Consider the following 14,142-nt stretch of genomic DNA (forward strand, 5'->3'; position numbering starts at 1 on the left):
TCTTTGGGCCATCTTGGACAAGACATCAACCACCCTGGTGCTGCACCTGACACAAGCTGGTGTTGTACATATTGTTCCAGCCAATAAAGAGCAGTCTGACTGTAAGACGTGTGTGTGTGGGTTGTGACTTTGATCTGTTCCCTACTGAGTACCTCTCAGTGCCTCTAATGTGAGCTACCTCACATGGCTTCAACAAAGTCAATCTGGCAGACTTCTTCATAATGAACAATAAAACACAATGGAAGCACTTCTTTAAGCAAAGGGTTGTGGGGAGTGTGAAACAAACTACCCAGACATGTTGTTAAAGCCAGTACACTGGATTTTTTCAAGAAAAGGCTAGATGAGATTCTCAGATCAATTACTGTAAGTACTGACTAACAATTGGGCTAGATGGGCCTTATCTTGTTTGTAACCTTCCTTATTACTTACCTTTCAGAAGTATGGATAATCCATCGATGAAGAGAATTGTTTACACCCAAGTCCCTCTGCCATCCCAAACACCGCTGCACCCAGCCCATGTACAAATGAAACAGGGAAGAGCTCCACCCATGTGGTCATAAGTCATATATTTTTACTTTGGAATATATGCGACACTTTCACAGGGAAGGAAAAAAATAATGACTTCTTTCTGATAGTACAACATTGCCTCAAACCATTACCTTGTAACACTTTAAGCATTTGATCTTCATACATTTGCATTGTCATCAAAAGGCTACATTTATCTGCATAAATACAGTACATCTTACGTTCATTCATCTGCGTACTGTACATCAACTTTTAAAAGCTCCACATTCACTTACACAACTGGGCCAGCCCTCGGTGATTGGATTGTCTTCTCTGTGTGTGCCGGCAAAAGATCGGAGGGTGAGAGCAGACAAGCTGCATAAGTCCATAGTGCACTTTCTTTCACGTTGGGTCGTCACTGGTGACAAAGGCCTTGTTCATACATCAGCTTTTGCTGTTAACTCCACAAAGTCACAAGTAATGGTGACCGGCAACAAATGTGTGGTTTTATCCAAGCATGGTTTTGTGTATATCATTACTATAAATCTTATTACTGTAGAATGTTAAGGTGCATTCGCTTTAAGGGAAATGTGAAAAATGCAGATTGTATGAATGTCACTTGTAAGTTGAAACACTGTTGTTCTGAGGGTAGTGCGGTGTAAAGAAGTGTCTACTTCAGAAATGTGGGAGAATTTATTTTTTTACTAGCAAGCTTCTTTTATCTTCAAGAGGTTAGTTTCCCTCACTCAAATTCAAATTCCAATCTAGATGAAACCCGTCTGTGACCAGCACTGAGTGTGTCCCTACCCATGAGCTGACACAATGCTTACCCCCTAGTCTAGAACAAGGCGTGATAGTTTCGTTAGCGCCTTCAGGTACACTGCAGGGAGCTCCTGAGCCACTTCTCAAGCCCCTGCAGCACACCCTCATTAATTCCCCTGTGCTTCGTGAGTGCCCTACAGCAAGGTGGCAGGTTTGAATGCAGCAGTTACTGCTTTACCCGATGTCCTGACGGCTTTCTTCAAAATCCCTTCTCCCTGCCGCTGGGCAGGCCACTCTTCTGCGGTCTTGCTCCAATCCTACGGGATGCCAGCAGGATTTCTTCGGAGGCAAAGGGCAGCAGACGGAAAATACAGTAACTAAGAGATCTGAAACGATCGTAGGTTGGCAGCTGAAGCTGGCTGATTCATGCAGCTGGCCTGCTTTGAAAGGGAGGAGTAATGCTTCCCTTGAAAGGCAGACAGAATGTAGGACCAATTCCTTCTCCGGCTGCGTGTTTCTAAATAGTCTTGATCCAGAACCTGAGGAAAGGGGTGGAATCTGGTTCCTGCTGGTTTCTGTGTAATTCTGTATATAACTCCACTCTGTTTACTGCTGAGCTTATATGAGATTCCTGAGAAAGAGAGAGCAATCTGGCTTGCAAGACACTTCATTGCTTTTGTTTTTTGTTTTTAATCAGATCCTAACTAATATTAAAAGTAACCTTCCCGATGGAAAGGTTCCTGGGAGGACGAAGTGAGCCCAAAGTTGTGTTCTCCTCCTGGGATGTCTTTGTCTCAGGGTGGAGGTGGGGGCTCCTCCACCTCAAGCACAGGGAGGCTCCTCTGGGGGGCTACAAGGAGGGGCAGTGCTCAGCGAGCGGAAGGCGAAGGTCGAAGGGTCGTAGGTGTACCTGGGAAGGGAGCGGCTGCTGTTCGAACCCTGAAAGAAAGCAGAGGATTGACCATGAAGGAACGCGCAGAGGTTAATTCCACGAAAGAAGAAACACAACCTTGTCTTTCAGGCGCGCAGGAGAAAAAGGAAGGCAGCAGGGATATAAAAGCACAGGAGGATAGAGGAGGGGGAACGAAGGGGAATTTCAGTCAGAGGCCTGAGTAGGTGAGACTGGGCAGTGAAAAAGACTATGAGCAAGAAGAAGGGGAACTGGGAAAGAGGTGGAAAAAGCTGGAATCTGTAAATGAGCAGAGAGGATTTAAAAAAGAATGTCTCAGTCTGAGAGAAGGTGGAAGGTGTGATGCGTGTGTAAGGATAATCTAGGATGCCAATGTTTTCCTGCAGCAGGAGTCCTGAATCCCTCCATGGTAAAAACCACAGTTTGTTGGACCCTGCTGGTCACACAGTGGCTGGAAATCACGCCTGGTGTACCGGTCAAGATCTCTTTGTCCTGACCTGAGGTGTGCAGCTCTTCAGCGCCAATTGCTCGCTGCACACTGGTACCCTGAATCTACCCTTCTGTAAACCCGGCCTCTCCAGGACTTTTAGCACAGCATGCAGGAAAGCAAGCAGAACTCGGTGTAATGAGAGACATTTGTCCCATGTAACTATAGATCAATATATTTTATTACCCTCACTTTAGCTGGATGTAAAAGGAACGCTTTGTTTAGAGCAGGTCTGTCTTCTGTTCTATAATTGCATTAATGGTATTCCCCTATCCGTAAGCATGGTTCAGAAAGTTGTATTCCATATTTAGAAGGAAACGCTTTGTTGGCTGCTGGTGCAGACACAGCCCAAGTGTAGTAAATTAGGATGGCTTTTCTCTTCCATAATTTGTCAATTTGCCTCACACATCTCCACCCCCATGGTCTCGGAGACCCCCTCCACGGCCCCATGGAGACAGGTCAGCCGGCCTCTGAACTATTCACGATGAGATCAGACCATTCAGATGACTAGAGGGTATCGTTTCTGTGTGCTGAAGTCATGCTATGACAGTATCGAGCTGAGCTCTGAACGGTGCCAGCACAGTAACAATCACACAGCACTACCAAGCCAACACTGTGAAAGATCTTTCAAAACAGCAGGATTTTGGAGCCAGCTGGCTCCGATTTTATATTAATTTAATTAGTGTAACAAGCTTCAAGATACCACTCTTAGTCCACTTAAGGACTTGAGATTTGAATTTGTGAGGGACGTTTCATTCATTCTGGCCTCAGGGGTTCCTACACGGAAAGACTTGTGTCTTTTACCAAGTGTTACTCGGCACATCCTTCACTCCCAATAAAGCTGTAAAAAATACTGGTAATCATGCTAATAATAGTTCACACTGGCACAGTGCTGCACCTACATCCTCCATCACGAACTGCAGCTACAGCAGTCCATCACAGGACACTCCAGGGCCAGCAGGTATAAGAGGTTAATGTTATTATCTTAATGGGTGCAGTATTAATAGCCAGCTATAGCTCTGCTCTTCCCCAGATTAAGAGCTTATGCAGAGCGAGGTCACGATGTGCATCCTCCACACTTGGTTCATGAGTGATTACACTACAAGCAATCAGCATGTCTATGCCAGTTTTAAATGAGCTTGCTTTAGCCCAATTATTGAAAAGAGTTGCTCACTGACATTTACATTTGGTGGCACATGCAGGTCCCAGTGTCAATTTTCCTCTCTATTTTAGCCAACGGTAGTGCAGTGGTTAGCACTGCTGCTTGGCAGCACTGGATCCCTGGGTTCAATTCCTGTGGTGCTGTCTGTGTGGATGTCTCCTTGTGTTTGTGTGGGTTTCCTCTGGGTGTTCTGGTTTCCTTCCACAGGCTAAAGACAGAGGTTAATTGGCTTCTGGGAAAACTAGCCTTGGTGTGAGTGTGTGTATCTGTGTCTGGGTGTGCCCTGCAACTGACTGGCATCTCATCCAGGACGTATCCTGCCTTGTATCCGTTGCTTGTTGGGATGGGCACCGGCTTCCCTGCTATCCAGTACTGGATAAAGCTGTAATCTCCATGAATACATTTAGGTATGCTAACCACACAAGGACAGACTGGCGTACTACATTACGACTTTGTTCAGAATCGTCAACAGCCAAGAATGTCTGTGGTACTGTCATTTGGTATTGAATTTGCACATTCCAAATACCTATATTCTCCAGGCAGCCAGCTGCACAATTTAAAAACTGCTCTGTATCTCAAGAGACTGAATTTATCAGCAGAAATTCTCCAGAAATTGAAGAGAAAGGTTCATTTCTGGAAGCACAGTCTCCAGTCACATACTATATTTTTATACACTAAAGTAGCTAAACACTTTTCCTTTAACAAGCCTGAAAATAGTGCTGTGTTGGGGACAACTATACAAGCTCCTAAACATTAATGAGACCATTCGATCAAGAACATGCTCTGATCCAGTTAAATCAAGGATGAATCATTTATTTAAAAAAAAAAACAGGCTTGCAACAAAGCTTTTTGAAACTGGAGAGGCCAGGGAACCTCAGTTTATGGAAGAAGCAGGCTGAGCTGATCAGATCGTTTCTAAAATTAGCCCCCGAGTCATTTTCATCAGCAGGAAATGGCTTGTTGACTTGGCACGGACACCACGCTTTCTCTGGCCTGAACAGTCGCTGATGGCGCTGCGTCTCGCGGTCAGCCAGGAATGTGCCGATGGACGATAGGACAGAGCTGCTTATCTGATTGTGCCTCAGCCCAGGAGAGCACATGGGGCTCTCGCTCTCTCTCCGGGACAAATCGCCCCAAAAGGAGACGGATTTTAAAACTTAACCATCTGCAATTTGCAACAACCAAAAAGTTGAAAAAGTTCAAATGGAAGCAGTTCGAATGTAGCTAAGAGGCTCACAGCCTGCCCCCATAATGTTATTCAATACGGTTTCCTGAACCTGTTTTTGTTGCAAGACTTGTGTTGGATTGCAAACTTTTTTTTTCCCTGAAACAACAACATCTACATCTATCTAAAACCCAGCTGGCTTATCTTATGGATTGATCCAGTCTCACACCCCCCAAGGCTGTCCTGAGATCTGCTTTAATCAACATCCTACCCTCTGTACTGTAACTAGGACATATTCCACTAAAGAAGAGGAGATTTGATACAAGGATATAGACAGCATTATCACAGGGAACTGTTTTACACTCAGTAGCGGAAAGCATACATGTAATCACAACTAGAAACTAAATAAGAATTTGTTTTGAACAGTGAGCAGTAAACACTACTTTACACAGAGTTGTGGGTGCCCAGAACAGAGTTCCCATCCAGCTGTTGTGGCCCAAACTCTGGGCGATTTAAGAAATGGGCTCACATAATTCCTGAAGAGGTTTGAGTGGTGATCTGGGAGGAGGCTGTAGAGGTTAATATGCTGAAAAGTAGTAGGAAACAAAACACACAGAAGGGATCCAGAGGCCAAAGCAAGCCAAACAAATTTCATGTTGGAATTAGCCTCTTATTCACACATCAATTTTAATAACCATTTATCCAATCCAGGGTCACAGAAGTCCGTACCCTATCCTGGGAAGCATGGAAGGTGCAAGAAAGGATACAGCCTGGAGAGGACTCCAGTCCATCACAGCGCACCTCAGGCGCAGACACAGACAAAAGTGCACCAGGGCCAATTTTCCCAAAAGCCAGTTAACCTAACAGTATGTCTTTGGAATGTGGGAGAAAACTGGAGCACCTGGAGGAAATCCAGACAAACACAGGGAAAACAACCAAACTCCACAAAGACAGTACTCCAGGAGTTGAACCCAGGGCCCAAGTGCTGACCGCTGCTCCACCGTGCTGCCCCAAGCCTCTTCTTGTCTCTGTATCAGGCTGTATTGCGAAGGAGCTGCAGCAAGGTGTGCTCTTCTAAATCCAACATCCACCCTTCATTCTCATTCCCTTCATTCCCACCCGCAGTCTCAACTCCAACACGCCTGATTCTGGGGCAACCCTCTGCACGAGCCCACAACCGCACCCCTCACCCCTGCCCCGACAGGAAGTACCTACCATAGACAAGAACATGGAGTCTGTTGATGAACTTTGCGAGATTAACACTTTGCACGCTTTAAAACAAGGGATAAGGGGTAAAGATACACAGAACATCTTTCATTAAAATGTCTCAAGACCTGAGTCCAGATGATTTCACCAAACTGTTTCAATATGGCTACAGGACACACAGATGGCCTAGCCTACAAGTGTCAGTCTAATGATCTCGCACTCTTTTACTTTTTATTGTTTAGACCTCATGCAGTACCCCCAGCGTATGATATGGTTATCATTAGCCATTGCAAATGCATCGCAAAGAGGCCAGCCTCAAAAAGGAACCATATGTTTTCTGCCCAATTTGCCCAGTGCGGTGGGCTGGGGGCTGGGATACAGCAAACTCCATGTGTTATCAGAAATCTCTCCTGGTTCTCCACAGGGCTGTGCTGGGCTGGGCCTCACTCAGTTCGGGGACAGACACTCAAGAGGAAGGACAAGACTATTCCTGGTGCCACGAGGGGGGCCAGACACTGTCAGGGGTTGATTAAGTGGTTCACACAACCATGCAAAAACGAAATCACAAAAATGCCGGGGTCTTTGGTTTTGGGGTACGTCTATCTTTTCCAGGCATGTAATCTATACAGAAGTTGAGGCAATGAAATGAAAGAACACTTGCCTACTTTCAGTTCAGTGCACAGAATTATGAGTCTGGGTGAAAGAAAGACTGAAGTGAATCTTCAGAAAAAGTACTACTCTGGTACTCTAACATTCTGGGCTTGTTTTGTCCCTGGCAGTGTGTCAAAGACACAAAAACTGCTCTTCGGTGATCTCAAAACGCACATCACTGACGGACTCCACCCAGTACAGCTGTTTCCCATGCACAGCAGTGCCACTGGCCAATTTTTATTTTAGCTCTTCAAAGGCACAACTAAGAAGGTTAACATCAGTTAACATCACTGTATACTGTATGTGCTCATCGTGGGGGAAAACACTGAGAAACTGTCCCCGAAAAGATTTTAAATCCCCCCCCACAATCTAACTGACTTTTTTTTAATCGACCAAATTCTATTTAAACAAAAGAGTCTGTTTTCCTCCAGTGTGGAGTTTCATTCCGGTGGCGTGCAGAACAGTAAATATCAGTCGGATGAGAGACAATGCGTGTGCGTCTGCTTGCGCATGGCCCTGGTCTGCCATTGGGCACGAACAGAACTAGTGCTGACGCAAGCAGAGTCGCCCACATGAGTCTCACACGTGTGCTATTCACAGGGAAGGAAGTTCACACAGCTCCGAACGATCCACACGGACACCGACGTCATATCTCACCAGCTCCCCATTCTGTTAATCCATCTGGAAACACACAGGACACTGCCAAAACCCCTTCCCTCAGAGTTTCTCAAGCTGTTTGAGCAGTTCTCCACTTACTCAGCTCAGGACCTGCGCTGGCAAGAGCCTCGAGCTACACTCTTGGGTTTCATTCAAATACAGAGCCGTGAAAAAGTTTGTGAACCCCCTGGGCTGGTCTGTATTCTGCTATAATTTAGTCCTAAAACATAATTAGATTCTCATGAAAGTCTTAATAAAAGAAGAGGAAAACCAGATCAAAAGACATAACACATAGACATAAGATATATCTGGATTATTTAAAAACATGATCCAACAGTAAATATCCTCATGTGTTTTAATATGTGAACCCTTGGATTCAGTACCTGTTGACAGCTCCCTCAACATCAATGATCAGAACTTGTATTAGTAAATAGTCATTTTGGCCCTTTATTCATTACAGAACTGCTTCCAGTCAGATGACAGCTGAGTGTTCCCTTGCATGAACAGTTACAGCAGGTCCTGCAATAACTTTTTTAGGTCTGGACTTTGACTTGTCCAATCCAAAGGCAAGAGTTCTTCTTTAGCAGTGCTGCTGGTATGTTTAGGATCACTGACTCCAAATGGCTGCATTGCACTTTCTACTTTCGGCTCAGTTTCAGCTGATGAATGGAAGGCCTGACAGTCTCCTCCAGAATGTGCCGACAGAACTCCAAATTCATAGTTCTGTCAAAGATGGCAAACTGCCCAGATCCTGAGGCAGCAAAGCAGACCTAAACCATGATACTCCACCACCCTGCTTGACAGTCAGGATGAGCTTCTTCTGTTGGAAGTTTGGTTTTCGTCACACAAACCGTTTCTCACTTTAATCAAAAAGGTCAAGTTTTGACTCATCTGTCCAGAGAACACTCTTCCAGTAGCCCTGTGGATCGTCCTGGTGCTCTTTGGTGAACTTGAGACGTGTGACAATGTTCTTAGAGAGCAGTGCTTTCTTCCTGGCTGTCCTCCCATGAAAACCATTCCCGTTCGGTCTGTTCCTGAGGGTTGAGGCATGAACACTGACGTTAGCTGAGATCCTTAGATGCAACTTTGGGGTTCTTTGTGACTTCCTAGATGACTTTCTGGATTTCTCTTAGGGAGACCTTGGCAGAACAACTGCTCCTGGGCAAATTCATTGTGGTCCTGAATATTTTCCACGTTTATCTAACAGTGAATGTATGGAGCCCCAAATGTTTAGAAGTGATTTTGTAACCCTCTCCAGGCTGAGGGGGTAGAGTAGTTGATGCATTTGGCAACTTTGATTTTACTCCGTCCAGCAAGAGGGACAGCGCACGTACCACGCAGCTAAGTCTTTAAAGGAAGTGGGCAGTGTTATCGCTCTCTCGTTTCTTCCAAACAGTTGGTTCCCTTGGATCACTTGGATTCCATGCACTGGAAATGTCCAGAGCCGTACAAATTTACACCAAAAGAGCAACAACTCAACACTTACCCAGATTTTAACTGTTCTTGTTTTCCCGCCACAGTTCTTCTTAAGAAACATTTTCTACAAAAAAAAATAAAAAAATAAAGACAAACTGAGAGGCAGGGATTTGGCACCAACATGCAGAATAAGCACACTGTACCCCATTCTGGATTTCTAGGGAGAATTTTCTGCCGGGACTAATCTCAGTTTACACCCAGTTACAGTCGCCCATGTTATCGCTAACATCACTAATGTCATTTCACAGGCAGGGCTGCATGACCTCCGATATCACGTCAGATCTGAACCGGGCCATTACATTTCCCCACTCCCCGCATCTCCATTCAGACTTTAAATAAGGCTCATTTCCTGCCCTGCACTCCTTCCTGAGCTGTTCCCACAAACACAGCCCAGCTGCTGAACGATGCCCTGGCATGGAGGGGTTTTTCATTTCCACCCCAGACAGGTCTGCAGTTTGAGTGATTACCGCTTCATCCCACAGAGCTTTCACCCACTGGAAAAGGCTCAGCAAGCAGCAGAAAAAGAAAGATGCAGCTGCTTTATTTTCCGTGAGGGCTGACCAGGCTCTCCTGGTATTTCTACATATTTACCCTGCTTACACCATGCACGTACATTCTTGTGCCTTCCCTGTACTTTATTAGATTCACTGTCTTCCACGCTATTCCTCTTAACTGTTATAAGTGTAATCTCCTCCCCCTACACCAGTAAGAGGATTCAGTGGCTGTTGAACTCAAGGGCTAGTGTACATTATCTGCACTGCTGAATATCCTGTTATGTATTTGTTTTTGTATTTTTTTATTGTCTTTACTCAAATTACAACTGTCCATGTTTCCTAAACCATTAACATGTATTCCATCGAACAAACAAGTACAGTACAGTTTGTTAAGTAAAGGTCTACAAGGGGCACTGATTAAGCTGACAGTCGAAATTAATTGGGGACGCAAAACTAGTGTCGCACAAAGCACCGAATCCCACCGCGCAGCTCAGTCACACCCTCTCGTGAGGAACACCAGCATACAGTACTAAAATGCTCACAGATATTTTACTGCTGGGACACAACACCAGGCAGAAAAAGGAGCAGCAGAATATCCACTCTTGGCCGCCAGACCTTGTGCATCATGCAGAATCTAACACAGCAGACTGTGCCAACAAATGAACATTGTTCATTTTAATATGACAGTACTCGAGAGACTTGCTGCTCTGGAATCGGTTCAGTGGATAGAGAGATGGAGTTGTACAGGAGGAAGTGGCATTATATGTTATATACTAGCATGTTCTAGAGGGTATAAGTGGAAACTGAGATAAGGAGGAACTTCCTCACACAAGGGATTGTGGGATCATGGGACAAGCTACGTAGCCATACTGTAATTTCAAGAAATGGCTGGATGTGATTCTCGGATCAATTAAGTTGCCACTGCTGTCAAGATTATATTGTATAAAATTTATGGACAGATCTGGCCTTCCGCAGTACCCCAAATCATAATGATCCCTCTCTATATTTGCAGTCCCCTACCACATACTCTCATCTGTGTAATCCAAACAAAAATGGGGCCTCCCAATACCAGACCTCCATGTATCCTGTGGCTCAGTTTAGCACCAAGGAAGACGTATAACCAGCTTCTGTGACCTCCATCCTGTAAAGCCAGCATCAATCTGTGTGCGTCTGCGGTTGTCCGTGGCACTCCGTAATTTGTTTCTCAGCTGAACAACGGTACAGGGACCTCCCCCCGACTTCATCCCCACAACAGGATCCTGACGTGCTGGTGTCAACCTCGCATCAGGGATGGTCAGACATGGACAGGTTAAACGGAGCTAAATCTCTGCAGTCTATAATGGAATCCGAACTAAGCAGATGAAATCGTAAATGTCAGCTCTGGGGACTACTTCACTCACGGTAGGGAAGCAAGGTCAATAAAACTAAAAGGGATTTATTTTAGGATGGGGCCACAACGTCTTTACCCAAAGAGTGGGAGGTGTCTGGAACAGGTTTCACAGGCAGGTGGTTGAGGCACATACTCAGAGCGGTCTTAGGAAATGGCTGGATGAAATTTTAGATTCGTCGAATGACCTACTGTCATTTACACCCTTTCTGTTATTCTTAGAAATGTGTGCAGAAACATCCTTGTAAAACCTGAATGGGTAAAACCAGTATGCCATTGGAAACACATTTGTTTTGCGTTTTTTTAAAGAAATTAAGGACGTGTGAAGAAAATTGGGCCTGTGTTTGCTTGTGCTGATCCTAATAGTTCTTCTTCTGCAAACAAAATCAACCAAGCTCAATGTAAGAGTGTCTCAGGCTCCACGCAGCCTCACAAGATTGATTAGTTATCCTGTCAGGCTGTTTCTTGACGCATTCCAGTGAGTCAGCTTCCATAGCATAGCTTGGTAAGTTGTTCCACATACTCAGAGTATCTTTTCAATCCTAAATCAGCCTGTAAAGTGTGTGTCCTGTTTTCCACTTCAAGTATAAAGCAGCCACAATTTAAATGAGCTTTTCTGCGTTTTGAGCTCCAAAAGCCTCTCTGCTTTTTAGCACATCCACACGCACTGTGCGACACACACCTTTCAGTCTTGAATTTATTCTGGCTGCTCTTTTTTGACCGATTTCCAGGATAGCACAGCATAGTTTGCAATGTGCATGTTCCCCAGCCACCAGGCAACGGGTGTTAAAGCAACGCTGGCTTCAGGGATTTCAAGATTTCACCGTTTTCTTTTACAAAAAATAAATAAAACACAAAATCAGAGAAACACCCATCCAGACACCTTCTTTCTGAGAGGTTAGAAGGCTGTCCTCCAGCTAAACTAGTGCAGATCTGGTAACGCAAAACTGAGGAGGTGCGGGGAGGTGGTGTGGGGGAGGGGGTCGGGTGTCACTGGCTCGGGGCCTGGCCAGAGCGTCTTCAGAGTCTGCTCTGCGCCTCGCAGAGTACAAGTGGGGGAGGTGGATTGGGCTGCAGCAATAACATAGAGCGCTCAGATACGCCACACTTCACGCAAAGGTGCTTCGTCACGCGTTACAACACGATGAACCACAGAGCTTTTAGCCCACCTCGTGACATGTGCCATGCAGACGACCTCCAACAAGTATTTTCCCCTATTATACAATGCCAGCAGATGCAGACATCGTGTCATTCCCAGTACTGGCTCACAGCGAACCTGACTTGCAAGTTGCTTCAAAGACACCCCTTCCTCCAAGACTGTTCTGCGCACAGAGAAGGGGTAGCCAAGGGTTAACGTGAGACTGCGTGCGAAGCCGCCACACGGGCCCCCTATTGTCCCATTCCATCCATCCCATTCCACTTGACTGGGCGGCCCCCTGGTCCCCGCTTTGTGGGCCTGCCGCCACTCATCGCCCCCCGACACCCCGTCATCTGTTCAGCCTCTCCGCACTCTCCCAGAGACATATGGACCCCCCACAACCCCTCGTCTGTCAGCCTGGACCCTGGAGGCTGTTGGATTTGAAGGCCGCGGGACCGGCCGGCTTCTGAGTTATTGTTAGGTTTGGCCCTGCTTTCAGTCTCTTCAGCTTTCGCAGGGGTAGAGAGGACATCTGCCGTTCTTCCCCAGCCCCCCGGGGGACCACACGCTAGCACGGTCGGCGTGCCCCGCTCGGAGGGGACAGCCCCGTTTCCAGCCCCACCTTGGCGAAGGGCAGCGCTCTGCATCTGCAGCACAAGCCGCTGTTCCCAACTGCCGTCTTCTTCAACAGGGACAGCTGGGGCAGAGGGGGCCATCTTGGGAGTCCTAACTGGGGTTACCCACCTCGAACAACCCCCAGCCCCCTCACCTGGGACACAAATATTTCTGCACTCATTGGTGTTGTCCTTTCTACTTCAGGAAAACATGGGAAAAAAACGGCCTTTAGGTCTACCATTTCTAGGAAAGGCATGAGGAAAGAGGAGAGAGATTGCTAAGGAAAACAAAGAAGCTGCACAAGGGCGATGGAGGTCACAAACAATAGCAGGGAGGGAAGGAGGAAGAAAGCAAAGATTCGAACCCCAGACTGTACCTGCTGCATCTTCTCTAGGTCCAAGCTGGGCCTTCGCTGCTCCCCTCTGGAGCCGTGCCGGTGTCGTCTGTACGGCGCTGGCTGGTCCAGATGAGCCAGGATGATGGGCCGGGCCTGACCCCGGACCAGGGGCTTGAGTCTGTGTGGCGGGGAGGCACTGAAGAGCACAGGGCTGGAGGAGGTGGCCAGGCAGGGGTCGTGCTCCGCCAGCTCGCAGAGATCCTTCACTTCCTCGTCGCTGGAGGAGGTGCTCGGCTCCCCGTACCAGCCGGGCCCGCCGGCCCGCCGCAGGCTCCACTTCCTGCCCTCCCCGGGGGGCTGCAGGAAGTCCCGGCTGATGCGCTCTAGCTCCTCCTCCGAACTGTGGCGGTCCAGGCCGGGGTCCAGCAGCAGCCGCAGCCTGCGGAGCCGCGCCGGGGACAGCGCCTCCTGGTTGTGCTGCTGGCTTGTAGCTAGAGGGGTCAGCCCGCAATTCCTTCTCCTCTCTGCAGGGGTCACCAAAGAGAGGAGCTTTTAGTACGGAAGGTCACTCCCCGACCCATGACTTCACCCTACTGCTGTGCACCAACAGAGCCTTGGCAAAACTGAAATGAGCGGTCCCAATGCACAACTTAACATCAAGCACAAAACAGAGAAGACAATAACCCTTCTGATACCATGCTCTTGTGCTCCATACAGGGCCTTACATGAGACTGATGTGTAAACCAAGTGCATCAAAGTGTTTCTGGAAGCCTGCTGATCTACACTTCTGTATAGAAGTAATCAACATTCTGCACTGCGTTTATCAAGTGCGTTTACAACACCAGTCCATGCTTTTCCTTCTTCATGAAGAAACACAACTCTGTGTGTCTGCAACTCATCATGTACAGAAATTGTACACCTTTTGTTTTAAGCTATCACTCAATCCTGACAGACTTTCTAGTATTTTGTAAGATTATAAAATCTTTTATAGTATTTTAGCAGATTTTATAGTACAAACCACAGCCCTTTAGCCTTATGCATGTATAAGGTGTTGAATGAAAAGGAGCACTTGACAATGAGTCAATTACATCTGACTGGTAAATGTGATTGGCTACTACAACACCTCATACTGGCTGTAGATGTCAAGTTTACATTGAGTTGTGATTCTGAGCACAACAACTTATGGCTTGA

General features: G+C 46.7%; 1 protein-coding gene across 7 annotated transcripts in view; it reads right to left on the reverse strand.

The window, feature by feature from the left end:
* Positions 1-549: 549 nt before the first annotated feature.
* The window catches only part of LOC148675071 (uncharacterized), a 37,101-nt gene continuing 23,508 nt past the window's right edge, over positions 550-14,142 (reverse strand). For 5 of the 7 annotated variants that reach the window (XM_088626050.1, XM_088626052.1, XM_088626054.1 and 2 more), the window contains 3 exons: positions 12,991-13,475; positions 8,991-9,044; positions 550-2,205 (listed from right to left, as the gene is read on the reverse strand). In XM_088626050.1, coding sequence (XP_088482176.1) covers positions 2,089-2,205; positions 8,991-9,044; positions 12,991-13,475 — 656 coding nt within the window. In that variant the 3' untranslated portion in view covers positions 550-2,088. Of the gene's footprint in view, positions 2,206-4,622; positions 8,539-8,990; positions 9,045-12,990; positions 13,476-14,142 lie in introns of those variants that run through there. The other 2 variants (XM_088626056.1, XM_088626057.1) reach the window with 2 other exon arrangements.

The sequence above is a fragment of the Lepisosteus platostomus genome, chromosome 3 (assembly GCF_059453375.1).
Source record: "Lepisosteus platostomus isolate fLepPlt1 chromosome 3, fLepPlt1.hap1, whole genome shotgun sequence".
Taxonomy (NCBI): Eukaryota; Metazoa; Chordata; class Actinopteri; order Semionotiformes; family Lepisosteidae; genus Lepisosteus; species Lepisosteus platostomus.